General features: G+C 71.9%; 2 protein-coding genes across 4 annotated transcripts; one reads left to right on the top strand and one right to left on the bottom strand.

Moving 5' to 3' along the window:
• The first annotated feature begins 73 nt into the window (after positions 1–73).
• PRR7 (proline rich 7, synaptic) lies at positions 74–1,357 on the top strand. Its single transcript, XM_068698378.1, has 2 exons — positions 74–517; positions 674–1,357. The coding sequence occupies exons 1-2, from the start codon at positions 214–216 to the stop codon at positions 1,060–1,062; spliced, it is 693 nt and encodes a 230-aa protein (XP_068554479.1). The 5' UTR covers positions 74–213; the 3' UTR covers positions 1,063–1,357.
• Positions 1,358–1,469: 112 nt separating this feature from the next.
• DBN1 (drebrin 1) lies at positions 1,470–12,323 on the bottom strand. 3 transcript variants are annotated; one of them, XM_068698364.1, is made up of 15 exons: positions 12,065–12,323; positions 7,803–7,858; positions 7,576–7,688; positions 7,331–7,405; positions 7,088–7,234; positions 6,880–6,957; positions 6,646–6,797; positions 6,465–6,528; positions 6,322–6,381; positions 6,075–6,189; positions 4,744–4,881; positions 3,956–4,087; positions 2,637–3,226; positions 2,429–2,531; positions 1,470–2,339 (listed from the first exon to the last, which is right to left on the bottom strand). In XM_068698364.1, exons 1-15 carry the CDS (start codon positions 12,148–12,150, stop codon positions 2,269–2,271), a joined length of 1,980 nt encoding a protein of 659 aa, XP_068554465.1. In that variant the 5' UTR covers positions 12,151–12,323; the 3' UTR covers positions 1,470–2,268. The 3 variants fall into 3 exon arrangements, with proteins under 3 accessions (XP_068554465.1, XP_068554466.1, XP_068554467.1); XM_068698365.1 differs by lacking the exon at positions 4,744–4,881 and having other exon boundaries at positions 12,065–12,319; XM_068698366.1 differs by lacking the exons at positions 3,956–4,087; positions 4,744–4,881.
• Positions 12,324–12,665: the final 342 nt, after the last annotated feature.

The following is a 12,665-nucleotide window of genomic DNA, read 5'->3' as shown; positions in this document are numbered from 1 at the left end:
ACCCGCTGCAGCCCCCCGGCTCCATGGCGAGGACGGAGCCCTGACGGCGGGCGCCCACGGGCCAGGAGGAGGAGACGCCGGGCACGGCATGGGGAGCCCCTCGGCCGCCCTGAGAGCATCGGCCCTGCCGCCGCCCTGAGCGTCCCGACCCCGACCCCCGAGGGCAGGGAGGAGCGGGGGGGCCTCCCCCCCCGCCAGCCGGCGGCGGCGAAGATGGTGATGTCCCAGGGCACCTACACCTTCCTCACCTGCTTCGCGGGCTTCTGGCTCATCTGGGGGCTCATCGTGCTGCTGTGCTGCTTCTGCAGCTACCTGCGGCGCCGGGTGAAGCGGCAGCAGGAGGAGCGGCTGCGGGAGCAGAGCCTGCGCGCCCTGGAGCTGGAGCCGCTGCACTACGAGGGCTACGGGGGCAGCCCCCCCGGCATCGCCGTCCCCCACCGGCTCCGCATGGAGCCCCACCACCACCACCACCACCACCCCCACATCCCTCCCCCGCGGCCCTGGAGCTGCCGGCACGGTAAGGAGCAGCAGCAGCGGGGCGCAGCCGCCGCCGCCGCCGCCACCGCCACCACCATCGGGGCACCGCCGCGGGGTCCGCGCCCGCCTCGCCGGGGAGCCCGGTGGTGGCCGGGGGTCGGCGCTGACGCCGGGGGGGGGGGGCTTTGCCCGGCAGAGTCGGACCTGTCGAAGCCGCCGTGCTACGAAGAGGCGCTGCTGATGGCGGAGCCCCCCCCGCCGTACAGCGAGGTGCTGATGGACACGCGCGGGCTCTACCGCAAGATCAACGCGCCCTTCCTGAGCCACGAGCGGCTGGAGAAGCAGGAGCAGCCCCCCAGCTACAAACCCCTTTTCCTCGACGCCGGTTACGGTTCGGCGCTGCACCTGCCCCGCTCGGCCAGCCCCGGGCCGGCCTGCCCGGACCTTTACCTGCAGGCAGAGTGCTCCCCGCGCATGTTCCCCAGCTGGACGGACTCGGAGCTCAGCAGCAGGGACACCTACGAGCCGGGGCCCTGGCACCTCCCGGTCTCCATGCCCCTCTTCGGCAGGACTACGGCCGTCTAGGGGTGGCCCCGGGGGAGCCGCAGCCGCCTGCGGGTGTCCCCCCCTTGATGCCGGGGGGGGGGGTTCGGCCACCCGCTTTGCCCCCCGGGGACGCCGTCCCCATGTCGCGGGCCATCGCCGCCAGCGCGGAAGGGGCTGGTTCCCCGTCTCGCCCCCCCCCCCCCCCACCACCCCCTCAACCCGTCCCCTTGCCGGCACCCCCGTGGCCAAGGGGGGGGCCCGGAGCCGGGCTCGGACTCTGCTCTGTTTCTTATTTTGTTTGTTACAGTTTGAGAATAAAAGTTTGTGGATCCGGCTCGCCTCACCCCCCCCCCAGGCTGGCTGGCGTCGCGGGGGGCTCCCCCGGGGGGTGGCAGGGGGTCCCGCGTCCCCATCCCTGTGTCCCCCCCAGCAGGCGGCAGCCCCCGTGGGAGTCGCTTTTATTTATTAACATACATCAGCACGCCGCCGTTACAGAACTTGTGCTTTCCAAAAACAGTTACCGAAGGGGGGAGAAAGGGGCCAAGCGAGGGGCGAAGCGGGGAGGGAAATGGGGAGGGGGCTCCGGCGGGCAAACCCTGCGCCCTATGGGGGGGGGGGGGGGCTCCTGGCAAGGAGAGGGGAGGGGGGGAAGCCCCACGCCGGCTCCCCACGTCCCCACAGGGTTTTGGGGCCGCAGCCTCGCCTCGGTAGGGTCACTTTATTGCCATATTCATTTATTATTATTATTATTATTCCGCTGTTTTTTTTTTTTTCTGTTTTTTCATTATTTTTTTTTTTTGTCGAACTCGTGCAAAGTACTGGGGGGTTTTGGGAGGGGGGGGGGAGGAGGGCGAGAAGAGAAGAGAGGCCCCTATCCCACAGCCGGACATGGGGGGGCTGCACGCGTACCCCATTCCCCCCCCCCCCAGTACAGGGAGCCGGGACGGGTCGGAGAGGGGAGGGGGGGCAACTATCGGGGGGGGTCATGGGGGGGCTGACACGTCTCCTACCGACAACTTAAAAAAGAGAGAGAAAGAGAAAGGGGGGAGGGGGGAGCTGTAAAAGGTGCCCCGGGGTGGGGGCGCTGCGGGGCGGCCCCCCCGGCTCCCACCCGGAGGCCTCATCCTGCGGGACCCCAGCGGGGAGGGGGCCGGGGCCGGCCCCTGGCCGCGGCCGCTCGCGCCCCAAATCTTGGGGGGGCCCGGCTGCGTGCGCCGGCAGCGGGGGGGTGGGGGGGGCCCAGCCTTACACGCCGCCCCCAAAGCTCTCCTCCTCCTCGGGCAGCGGGTCCGCGTCCCAGCACGTGATGTCGATCTCTGTGGGGTCGGGGAGGGGGGGTCAGGGACCCCCATCATGGGGCCGCACACCCCCCCCCCACCCCATAACTCGCCTCGTCCCCGCTCACCTGGGGGCTTGTTGTAGAAGACGGGCTGGGGGGCTTTGGCCGACGGCTCCTCGGGCTGTGGGGCCTCCTCCTCCTGGGACTGGCTGAAGTAGCCCTCGCTGGCCTGGTGGTGGGGGGGGGGATTATTGGGGATAAACAGTGCCCCCAGGGTCAGGACCCCCCCCAAAAACACAAGACACAGTGCCAAGCCCCCTGTCACGGTGCTCACCTGCTCGCCGCGGCCCGGCGTGCCGTCCTTGGGGGCCATCTCCCCGTTGGTGATGAGGGGGGGCTCGTGGCCCGGCCCGGCATCCTGGTAGCCGAGCCCCGCCGGGTGGGGCCCCCCCGCAATGGCCTCTTCTTCCTCCTCCTCCTCCTCCTCCTCTTCTTCTTCCTCCACCACCTCCTCCCTCTCCGCGTCGCAGAAGGTGGCGGGGGGCTCGGGCAGCTCGTCCAGGCTCAGCAGCGGCCCCTCGTCGGGGGCGGCCGGGGCGGGGGGACCCTCGGGGGCAGGCGTGGGGGCGACGGGCAGGGGCCAGGCGGTGGCGGGGCCGTCGCTTTGCCACAGCTCGATGAGGGGCTCGGTGCTGCCCGGTGCCACCGCGGGCTGGGGCTCGGCCGCCGCGGGCAGCGGGGACGGGTCGGTGGGCTCCAGGGTCACCAGGTCCCCCAGGGAGTCAGGGGTTGCCCACGCCGGCCGGGGGGGGTCGGGTTGGTCCCCCGGGGGCTCCGCGGTTTTGTCCTCGGGGCCCGGGAAGGGCCAGTGCTGCTCGGCCACCGCTGGCTCGGCCACCTGGGCGCTGCTGGGGCTGGGGGAGTCTGCAAGGGGACGGGGGGGACAAGGGGTCAGAGGGGGAAGAAGTGTCCCTAAGTGGGGTGGGGGCAATTGGGGACAGGGGTGGGGTATTTGGGGTGGGGGGTGGTGAGGGGCTGGCTGGGCAGAGAGGGGGTTGGTGGCATGCGTCTTGATTTATAGGACTTGGTGTGGGGTGGGATGGTCACCTGGGGGTGCAGAGGGGACGGGTGGTCCCTGGTGGGGGTGAGGGGGGGTGGCTGGGAGGTACAGGGAGGGGATGGGGAGGGGAAGAGATGCAGAAGGGGAAGCAGGGATGCAGCAGGGGTGGGAAGGAGCCAGCAGGGATGCAGCAGAGGGACAGCAGGGGTGTGGGAGGGGTGCAGCGGGGATGGCCAGGGTGTACGGGGGGGTGAAATGGAGAGGGGACGGCGGGGATGGAGGCAGGGATGGGGATGCAGCGGGGATGGAGGTGGATGGGGATGCACCGGGGGGATGCACCGGAGCTGGGAGGGGGGCACGGGGGACGCAGCAGCCGCGTGATGGATGCAGCAATGACGGCGGCGGGGAGCAGCGGGCGCACGGGGGACGCACGGGGGACGCAGCGCAGACGGCGGGGACGCGGCCAAACCGCAGGGGACCCCAGGAGCAGCAGGGGATGCACCGGGGACACACACACACACACGGGTCTGTGGGGTCTGTGGGGTCTGTGGGGTCTGTGGGGCCGTGGGGCAGCCCGCCAGCCCCTCGCCCACCTTTGGGCGTTGCTGGCGTCTCTTCGGCCGAGCCGCGGGCGCCCTGCTGGCCCAGCGGCGTGGAGGCCGGGCTGGACTCGCAGGGGCTGCAGCCCGCTGCCGAAGCCTTTCGGTAGGCGTCCGACTGGCTGCCTGCGGACAAGGGAGACACGGCTTGGGTGGGGGGCACCCGGATAGGGAGGGGGACCCAGCGCCCCAAAGCCCCCCGCGCTCCTGCCCCGCGCCAGCCCGGCCAGCTGGTGTCCGACGCACGCCACCACCTACCTGCCGCCGCCTCGTCACCCTCCTGCGGAGCAGCGGGGAGGCACCCATGGGTGCTGCGAGCCCCCCGAGCCCCCCCCCGGGTGTCCCCACACAGCCGCAGCCCCCATCCCTGCTGCAGCACACGCTGGCCCTGCCCGCACGCGGCCCCGGCGCAGCCTCTCCTCGCCGCAGGCACCGCGCTGTGCCCGCTCTGCCCCCACGGCTGGGGGGCACAGCCCCACATGGCCCCTTTGGCCCCACAGGCACAGTCCTCATCCATCCCTCGCTGCCCCACGGGCACTGCATCACCTCCCCGGGCACGGCTCTGCCCTGTCCCCGTTTGTCCCCCGGGTACAGCCACGGGGCTGCCCCGGCCATACAGGGCGCACGGCCCCCTCGGGGTGCCCGCGGGTGGGTGCTGGCTCGGCCGTCGGTCCCACGGCTCCGTCCTCATGCCCCAAGCCCGGTGCGTGGAGGGGTTGGGGAGGGGTGCGGGGCCCGGCCCCGGGGGGGACTGCGTGCCCGGGGGGCTCCCAGCTACCTACATGGGAAGAAAGAGGAGAGATTTGGGGTGCGGTGACAGGAGATATAGGGGAAAGGGGTCCGCGGGGGGGAGGAGGAGGAGGAGGAGGAGGAAGGCGGCCCACTGTCAGCTGTCTTTATGAAAGGACAGTGCAGACGACCTGCCGAGAGAAAGAAAGACAGACAGACAGACGGACGGAGAGAGAGAGAGCAGAGAGATGGGTCAGTCCCTGCTCCGCGGGGCCGGGGCACCGGGGCACCGGGATGGAAAGGATGGGGAGGGGGGAGGCAGCACTGACAGCGGGGTGGAGGACGGCGGGACAGCAGGACAGCAGGACAGCAGGACAGCAGGACAGCAGGATGGCAGGACAGCAGGATGGCAGGACAGCAGGACAGCAGGACAGGAGGCAGCACCAAGTGGCCGGGTGGGGAGAGAGGCCAGGACACAGCCACAGGACACGGCGCCCTTCTGTTCGCTCAGGCCCCGCACGGCCCCACAGCACGGCCCCACAGCACGGCCCCACAGCACAACCCCACAGTGCGCACATGGCTCCAAGGCACGGCCCCATGGCAAGAACACACAGCACAGCCCCACGGCACAGCCCCACGGCACAGCCCCACGGCACAGCCCCACGGCATAGCCCGACCCACAGCACAGCCCCACAGCGTGGCCCCACAGCCAGCGGCACCCACCCCAAGAACAGCCAGCCCCTGCCCTAAAGCCACAAGCGGAGCCCCAGGGCTGCACCCCACACGGCGAGCCCTCGGCGGGGTCAGCCCCACTGCCAGGGCCAACTGGCAGCACCCAGACCCCAAAAAGAGGCGCCCTGCCCCATTGTACGCACTCATCCTGGCACCGGGGACCCTGGGGTGGGTGCAGCACCACAGGGCACATGGGGTGCCCCACACACACCCAGCGGGGGGCACACCAGGCGCCCCATTGCTGCCCCCCTGCCCCAGCCCCACCGCTGCCCTTTGTAGCTCTCAGAGCTTCCTTCCCAAGCCACCTCCTGGTCCCCAAGCTGCCCCCACAGCCGGCCCACGCCACCACCCCGTGTGCCAGCAGACGGGTGGGCAGAGGGCACCCAGCAGCGAGCGGGATGAGGGATGAGCCCCCCCCCCTTGTTGCAGCACCCCCCTGGAGGCGCAAGAAGACGCGAGGCCACCTGAGGAGCCGTGGCGGTGCTGAGCAGGATGAGCGCAGCGATACCCCCAGAACCCAAACCCACAGCCAAAGGGACAGCAGAGGGGACCCCCCATCCCTCTGCGACACGGCGAGCTGCGGGCGCCCCGGTGGCACCGCACTCACCTGCTCCATGGTGACCCCTCCCGTGTCCCCCCCCCAGCCCCTCACCTGTCCTGTGGCTGCCCGGTGAGATGGCGTCGCTGCTGCCCGATGCCACCCGCTCCTGCTGCTTGAAGAAGTCCCGGGGGTTGTCGGGTCGCTGGGCGATGATGGCAGCGGCCTCCTGCGGGGAGGGGGCAGGCTGGGACCCGCGTCCCGTGGGGGGCACCCCCGGCCGGGCAGATTTGACCCGCTCCAGGTCCCATCCAGCTTGGGGAGCGGAGCCGGGCGCCGGGCAGGGCGCTGCTGCGCTCACCTCCACCTCCGACTCCGATTTCCGCAGCTGCTGCCTGTCGTCCTCCTCTTGCTGCTCCCCCTGCGACGAAACGCCCCCGTCACCGCCACCTCCGGCACCGCCACCCCCAGAGCCCCCATCCCCGTCCCCACAGAGGCACTCACAAAGATGGACTGCTCCTTCAGGCGCTGCCGGGCCTCCTCCGCCTCCATGCTCTGCTGCTTCCTCCTGCCAGGGGGCACGGGAGCGGGGCTGAGCGCTGCCACCGCCACCCGTCCCCATCCCCGTCGGGGCCCAACGCCCACACGGCCACCCCAAATCCACCCCAAATCCCCCCTTCCATGCCTGTGCTCCTCGATCTGCTCCTCGCGCTCCCGGTAGCGCCGCTCCCGCTCCTCCTGCTCCAGCCTCTCCTGCTCCATGCGCTCCTGCTCGAACCGCAGCCGCGCGTCCAGCGCCTTTTTCCGCTCCTCTTCCTTGCGCAATTCCTCCTCTTTCTGCGGGGACGGGGTCGGGATGGGGCCATCAGCCTGGCCCTGGGGACATCCCGTACCCAGCACCCAAAACCGTTGCCCTGACCTTGGCTTGTTCCCAGAACTGCTCCCGGTTGAGCCGCTTCATCTCCACGGTGGCGTCGGTTTTCTGGTAGCTCGTGCCCTGGGACGGAGCAGAGTCAGGGGGGGTGGCTGGGACCAGCGAGGGGAATACGAGTAAGCGGCACGGGGGGGGGGGACAGACAGAGCCTGGCCCGGCCAGCGGGGTGATGCCACCACCCAGGGGACATTACCACGGGCTCGGCGTTCTCGTCCTCCCGCAGCCGCAGGCGGTGCAGCACGGGGCTGGAGACGCGGGCCAGCCCGTTGGAGAGCCGCTGCCCGATGGCCCCCGGGTCGATGTCCTCCACGCTGCTGGCGTTGACGATCACGTCCACGCCCTGGGGGCGAGACCCGTTAGAAACACCCCCCCGGCCGTCACCCCGGGCTCCCCGGCGCGAGGTGTCACCATCGCCCCCGTCCCCGTTGTCACCCACCTGGAAGAACTCGGCGATCTTGGCCACGTGGCTGGCACAGGCGCACTTGCGGGCGTCGGGCACGTCCTCGCCCACCTGGGGTGGCCAGAGGGGAGCTGAGACGGGGGGACAGAGCCAAGGGGGGGGATCCCACGTGCCCCCCACCCTGCTGACATTTACAGGGCACCCGCACCCCTTCCCCTGTATCACCTGTGCTGTTATAGGACCCCCCGGTGAGGGGGTGCCCATGCGCTCCCCCTACTCACCCAGTTGACGAGGACATATTTGGGGAGCACGGCCTGGGGGTCCTTGACGCTGCAGAAGCCGTACATCACCTTCTGGATCTCAAAGTGGCCGGAGAGCTCCAGCAGCCCCCCTCCTGGCAGGGCACACGGCACCCTCAGCACACATCCACCTGGCACGGGGCCCCCCGGCCAGGATGGGCGCTGGGGGGAGCGAAGCCGGGCGCGGGGGACGAGGACGAGGACCTTACCTCCCGACGCTGCCAGCTTCAGGTCATCGGAGCCATCCTCGTACGTGTAGAGGGCCCTGGGGAGGCAGAGGGGTGAGAAATGGCCCCGCAGAGCCAGGGGGAGCGGGGGGCAGGCTCCTCACCTCCCCCTCCTGGTGCTGGTGACGCTGAGAGCGGGGCAGGGACAGGTCCCGGGGACAGCCCCTGAGGTGTCCCCAGGGTGCCCCAAGCCCCCATTGCCCATCAGCATCACAAAGGGCCCGGCTGCCCCATAGGCACGGGGCACACAGGGCGCAGCAGAGCAGGGGCTGGGCACTGCCCCTGCCCCCAGGATTTAGGGCAGGACCCCTTCCCCACCCTCACATCCATGGGGTGAGGTCCCGAGGATGGGCACAGAGGGGGCACGGGGCCCAGCTGGGTGCCACCACCCATCCTGCAGCACCCCCAGCTCCCCACACACCCCTTCCCCGACCCCCAGCCCTATGGGGACGGGCGGCTTTGGGGCCAGCCCCGGGCCCTGACGGGGAACTCGGGGCCGCTCACGTTCCCGGCTGCGTGAGCCGCCGGCCCGCCAGGCTCCAGGCCGGGGGAGGACGCCGGAGCTCCAGCAGCAGCAGCAAATCAATGTGCCGCCGGGGTGTGATGGGGCCGTCATGGAGACCGTTCCTTGGAAACCGTTCCCCGAGCCTGGGAAAACCCCCTCGTGCCCCCGCCGAGCCCCACAGAGCCCCCCCCACGGGGCTCCGCAGCCCCTCCGCCAGCCCTCGCGGCCCCCCCGGGTGCAGGCAGCGGGCTGTGGGGTGGGGAACGGGGGGAAGGAGGGCGCGTGCGGGATGGGTCCGGGGCGGGTGGGCGAGGGATGGAGGTTGCCATGCAACCAGCATCCTCCGTCGCCACGGCAACCCCCCCCCATCCCAGCTGGGATGCAGCTCGCCCCGATGACGAGGTGATTAGCGGAGGGGAGCGGGGGAGGCAGGCAGGCAGCGGGGGCCTGGCGGGCGCCCAAACCCGCCACCGTCACGCGCTGCTCCCGGGGAGCCCGTGCCGGACCCTACCCCCGTACCCCCTTCCCCTCGGTCCCCATCCCAAATCCATTCCCCCCCCCAACAAAGGCAGGAGGGCGGCTGTGCCGATCGGCATGGCGGCACCCAGGCGGTGCTCGCCCGGTGCCAAAATCCCTGCGGTGCTGGGAAAGGGCAAATTCATCGGGGCTGGAGGCTTCCAGGAAGAGGAGGGGATGGGATGGGGTGGGGATGGGGATGGGGATGGGATGGGGATGGGGATGGGGATGGGGATGGGGATGGGATGGGGATGGGGATGGGGATGGGATGGGGATGGGGATGGGGATGGGGATGGGGATGGGGATGGGATGGAGATGGGATGGGGATGGGGAGCAGGCAGCCCCCCACGAGCAGAGCCAACCCCGCACCGGAGCCACCCGACTCCATCCTGGCCCCTTCCAGCCGAGGAAGGAAGGGAATTTAGGGCCATGCCTAACAAAAGAAGGGAAAACAGGCCTCCCTCCTCACCCCCCCAGCCCCGTTGTCCCCGGTCTCCCCCAGCCCCGCTCCCGCAGCAGAGCCACAGATAATTGCACCAACAGGATTGCCTTTAATCCTCCCGGCCAAATCCCGCTAATCGGGGCTGGGGGCAGCCGAGCGGCCGCGCGGCGCGGTCCCGCAGTGCCTCTGCGCCGGGGAAAGGCAACAAACACGGCCCCGGCCCCGCTTCTTCCCCGGGGATTGGGGTGGGAGATGCAGTTTTGGGGGGGCTGCAATTCCCGGGGGGGGGCTCGGGGTTGCGGGCAGGGGCTGGGTGTTCCAGGAGTGGGATGCAAAAGGAGGGCACAAGTAGGGCGCAGCCAAGGTGTCACCATCGGGGCAGCCGTGTGGGTGCTGGGGCACCCGGTGCCCGCCCCCCCCAGCCCCAGGACCCCCCCACGCAGGGTGATGCCTCAGCTGGGTGCTGCTGCCGGCACCCAAGGGTGCTCATGGGGCAGCTGGGCCCTGCCACCAAGGGTATCACCCCCAAAAAGGCCCCGTCCCCGCTCTGGGATGGACAATCTGAGCGATCCCAGCCCTGTGGGGCCAGGAACAGCTCTGGGAACCCAAAAACATCTCCACGAACCCAGGCAGCGGGGACCAACCCCACAGGGATGGTTTGGGCTGCAGCGGGCATCCCTGACCCCATCCAGGGGCTGCAACCCCCCGGCCAGGTCCCCGCAGCTTCCCCAGCCCCTTCCCTGGGCTCTGGGATCCCCCCTGGGTGCAAGGGGGCAGGCAGGGAGGGGGTCATCATGGCCAGGGGACCCCCATCGCTGCCAGAGGAGGGGGGGGGAAGAGGAGCCCGGTGCCCTCCCACAGCCCCCATCGCCCGCTGGTGCAGCACCCATGGGTGCCGGCACCCGGTGTCCCCGCGGCCGCCTTCCCCCCGTGCCATGTCCGGGGGGGGTTTCGGGGGGGGCTCCCCATCCCGCCTGCCCCAGCCCGGGCACATGTGTTTCCAATGTGGCTGCGAGCTCCAGGGAGTCGGCGTGCTCAGAAAGCAGCACCAAATTCCTTTCCTATCGAGTAATGGGCCCCAGCAGCCTCCGCGAGGCCGGGCAGGGGGAGGGGAGGCTCGGACCCTCCAGGACTGGGCTCGGGGGCAGGCTTGGGGGTGGGAGGGGGGGGGAGAGGAAATCCCAGACTAAACATCCCGAGGCCGCGGGGATCCCGGCGTTCCCCAGAGCCAGCGCTGCCGCCGCCGCACCGCGCGCTCGGGTGCAGTGTCCTCGCAGCCCCGGCTCACCCTGCCCGGTGCCACCGTCGGGGAACGGTCCCCAGGGTCCCCAGATGTGTGTCCCCCCCCCCCCAGCACCGCTCTCCACCCCACACCCAGGGTGGGCACCGGCACCGGGCCCTGCAGCGGGGATGCTGCTGGCACCGTGCGCCGCGGGTGACCGCGGGCTGGGGAAGGACGGAGGCGAAGCTCAGCCTCCAGGACGGAGGCCGTGGGGGCTCGGCGATGGAAGGGGGGGGGACGGGCTCCTCCGCTCGCCTTTCCCGGGAGCCGTTTCTGCTGCTCTCAGCAGCTTTGGCAGGGAGGGATCCTTTGCGGTGATGCCGGGCAGCGGGATGCACCCGGGGCTGACAGCTGCCTCCTGGCTGGTGCCATGCACCGCATGCGGCCACCACCGGGGCCACCGGGACCCCGGGGCTGGTGGGGAGGGGGCTGTGCCCGTGCCCCCCCCCCATCCCAGGATGCAGCCAGCTGGGGAGCAGCGCACAGCACCCCGCTGAGCCCCTGGGTGCCTGCAGCACCCACTGAGGGGACAACGAGGGGGTCCCGGGGGTCAGCCCAGTGCTGGGGGCTGGGGGCAGCGGGGCTGCGGTGGGAGATGCCCCCCGATGGCTCCGGGATCGGGGCTGCGGTGGGTTTGGGGGCTGCAGCGGGGCCTGGAGCTGCCAGGCCTGCGGCATGGGGTTTCCTGGAGAATTTGGGGTGCAGCCGAGCACCCCAGGGTGCCCCCAGCCCCAGCCCCGGATCACTGCAGCACGGCCCCGGGGTGACCCAGCACGGCCCTCCCGGGGACCCGGCACCCAGGGGACCCCCGGGGGCTGCGGGGAGCGGGACCAGCAAAACCGGGGGGGTCCCCAGCTCCCTCCCAACCACAGGCCTGGCTCCACCAGGGCCGGGCGGGGGGCGTCCCGTCCCACCCCACCCCATCCCAGCACCGTGCTCGCAGACAATAGCGAGGATCCGCAGCATCCCGGTACCGGGCCCGGCAGCGGGGGGACCCCCGGGCCTGTCCCCACGCACGGTACCGGGGGGGAAAGAAAGGACGGGGAGATGGAAGGGGGGGGTGAAACGGACCGGGAAGGGGGTGGGGGGGGCCCGTCGGTGCCCCCACGTGCCGGCGGGGCGCAGACAAAGCGGGGCCGCGCCCGGCGCGGTGCGGGGCGCTGCGGGCACCGGGCAGGTGCGGGCACCGGGGGGGGGGGGGGGGGGGCGGCGGGGCCGGGCACACCCCCTCCACCGCCCCGCCGGCCCCGCCCGCCTTTGTGTGCCGGGGCTGCCGGCCCCTCCCGGTCCCCTCCCGGTCCCCTCCCGGTGGCTGCAGGTGGCGGGGGGCGGCGGGGGCGCGGCCCCGGTGGCGGCGAGGACGCGCGCTCGGTGCCACCGGGCGGCTCCGTGCGCACAAAGGGGGGCCCCGGCGGCGATGGGGAAAAGACGGGGGGGGGGGGGACACACACACAAAGGGGAGGCGGCGGCGGCGGCAGCGGCGGCGGGGGCGCGCTCACCAGTCGGTGGGGCTGTCCTCGCCGATCACGTCCTGGTAGGAGGCGAGCAGCTCCAGGCGGTGCGCCGCGAAGCCGACGCCAGCCATGGCGGGGCCGGGATGCTGCCGGGGGACCGGAGGGACCGGCCGCCTGCCCGCCTCCGAGACACTGCCGCAGCGGCCGGGCGGAGGGGCGAGCGGCGGGGAGGCTCCGCCCGCCGCCGCGCCCGGTCCTAGCGCCGCGAACGGCGGCCCCCAACCCCCCCCCCCCCAACCCCCCCCCTCCTCAATCCATGCCCCCCCCCCCCACCTCCCCTTCTCCCGCCCCCGCCCCGGCCCCCGCCGCGCCCCCGGGGCGCGCCCTCCTCCCCCCCCTTCTCCCGTTCCGTGTCCTCATCCTCCTCTCCCCCCCCGGTCCCCCGGGGGCACCCCCTGTGTCCCCCCCCCCCGGGTGCTGCTCCTACCGGGGACCCCTCATCCCCGGGATGCCTGCGCCCCGACGGGACCCCCCCCGCCACCAGCGCCCCTCCATCCCAGACCCCCCACGCCCCCCCGTTTTGCCCTCCGAGCCCCCCCCCAAGCTGTGCCCTCAACCTTTGTGGGGTCCCCTGTGCTGCGCGGTC

The sequence above is a fragment of the Anas acuta genome, chromosome 14, assembly GCF_963932015.1.
Source record: "Anas acuta chromosome 14, bAnaAcu1.1, whole genome shotgun sequence".
NCBI classification, from domain to species: Eukaryota; Metazoa; Chordata; class Aves; order Anseriformes; family Anatidae; genus Anas; species Anas acuta.
This window is presented reverse-complemented; position numbering and strand designations above follow the sequence as displayed.

What these genes read in the sequence shown, in the direction of transcription:
- PRR7 (XM_068698378.1), top strand. Translation starts at nt 214, where the DNA reads ATGGTGATGTCCCAGGGCACCTACACCTTCCTCACCTGCTTCGCGGGC. An exon ending in GCCCTGGAGCTGCCGGCACG is followed by an intron (nt 518 to 673) that starts GTAAGGAGCAGC and finishes TTTGCCCGGCAG; the next exon opens with AGTCGGACCTGTCGAAGCCG.
- DBN1 (XM_068698364.1), bottom strand. Translation starts at nt 12,150, where the DNA reads ATGGCTGGCGTCGGCTTCGCGGCGCACCGCCTGGAGCTGCTCGCCTCC. An exon ending in GAGCAGATCGAGGAGCACAG is followed by an intron (nt 6,529 to 6,645) that starts GCATGGAAGGGG and finishes GCCCCCTGGCAG; the next exon opens with GAGGAAGCAGCAGAGCATGG. An exon ending in ACCGGGCAGCCACAGGACAG is followed by an intron (nt 4,882 to 6,074) that starts GTGAGGGGCTGG and finishes TTCTCTCGGCAG; the next exon opens with GTCGTCTGCACTGTCCTTTC.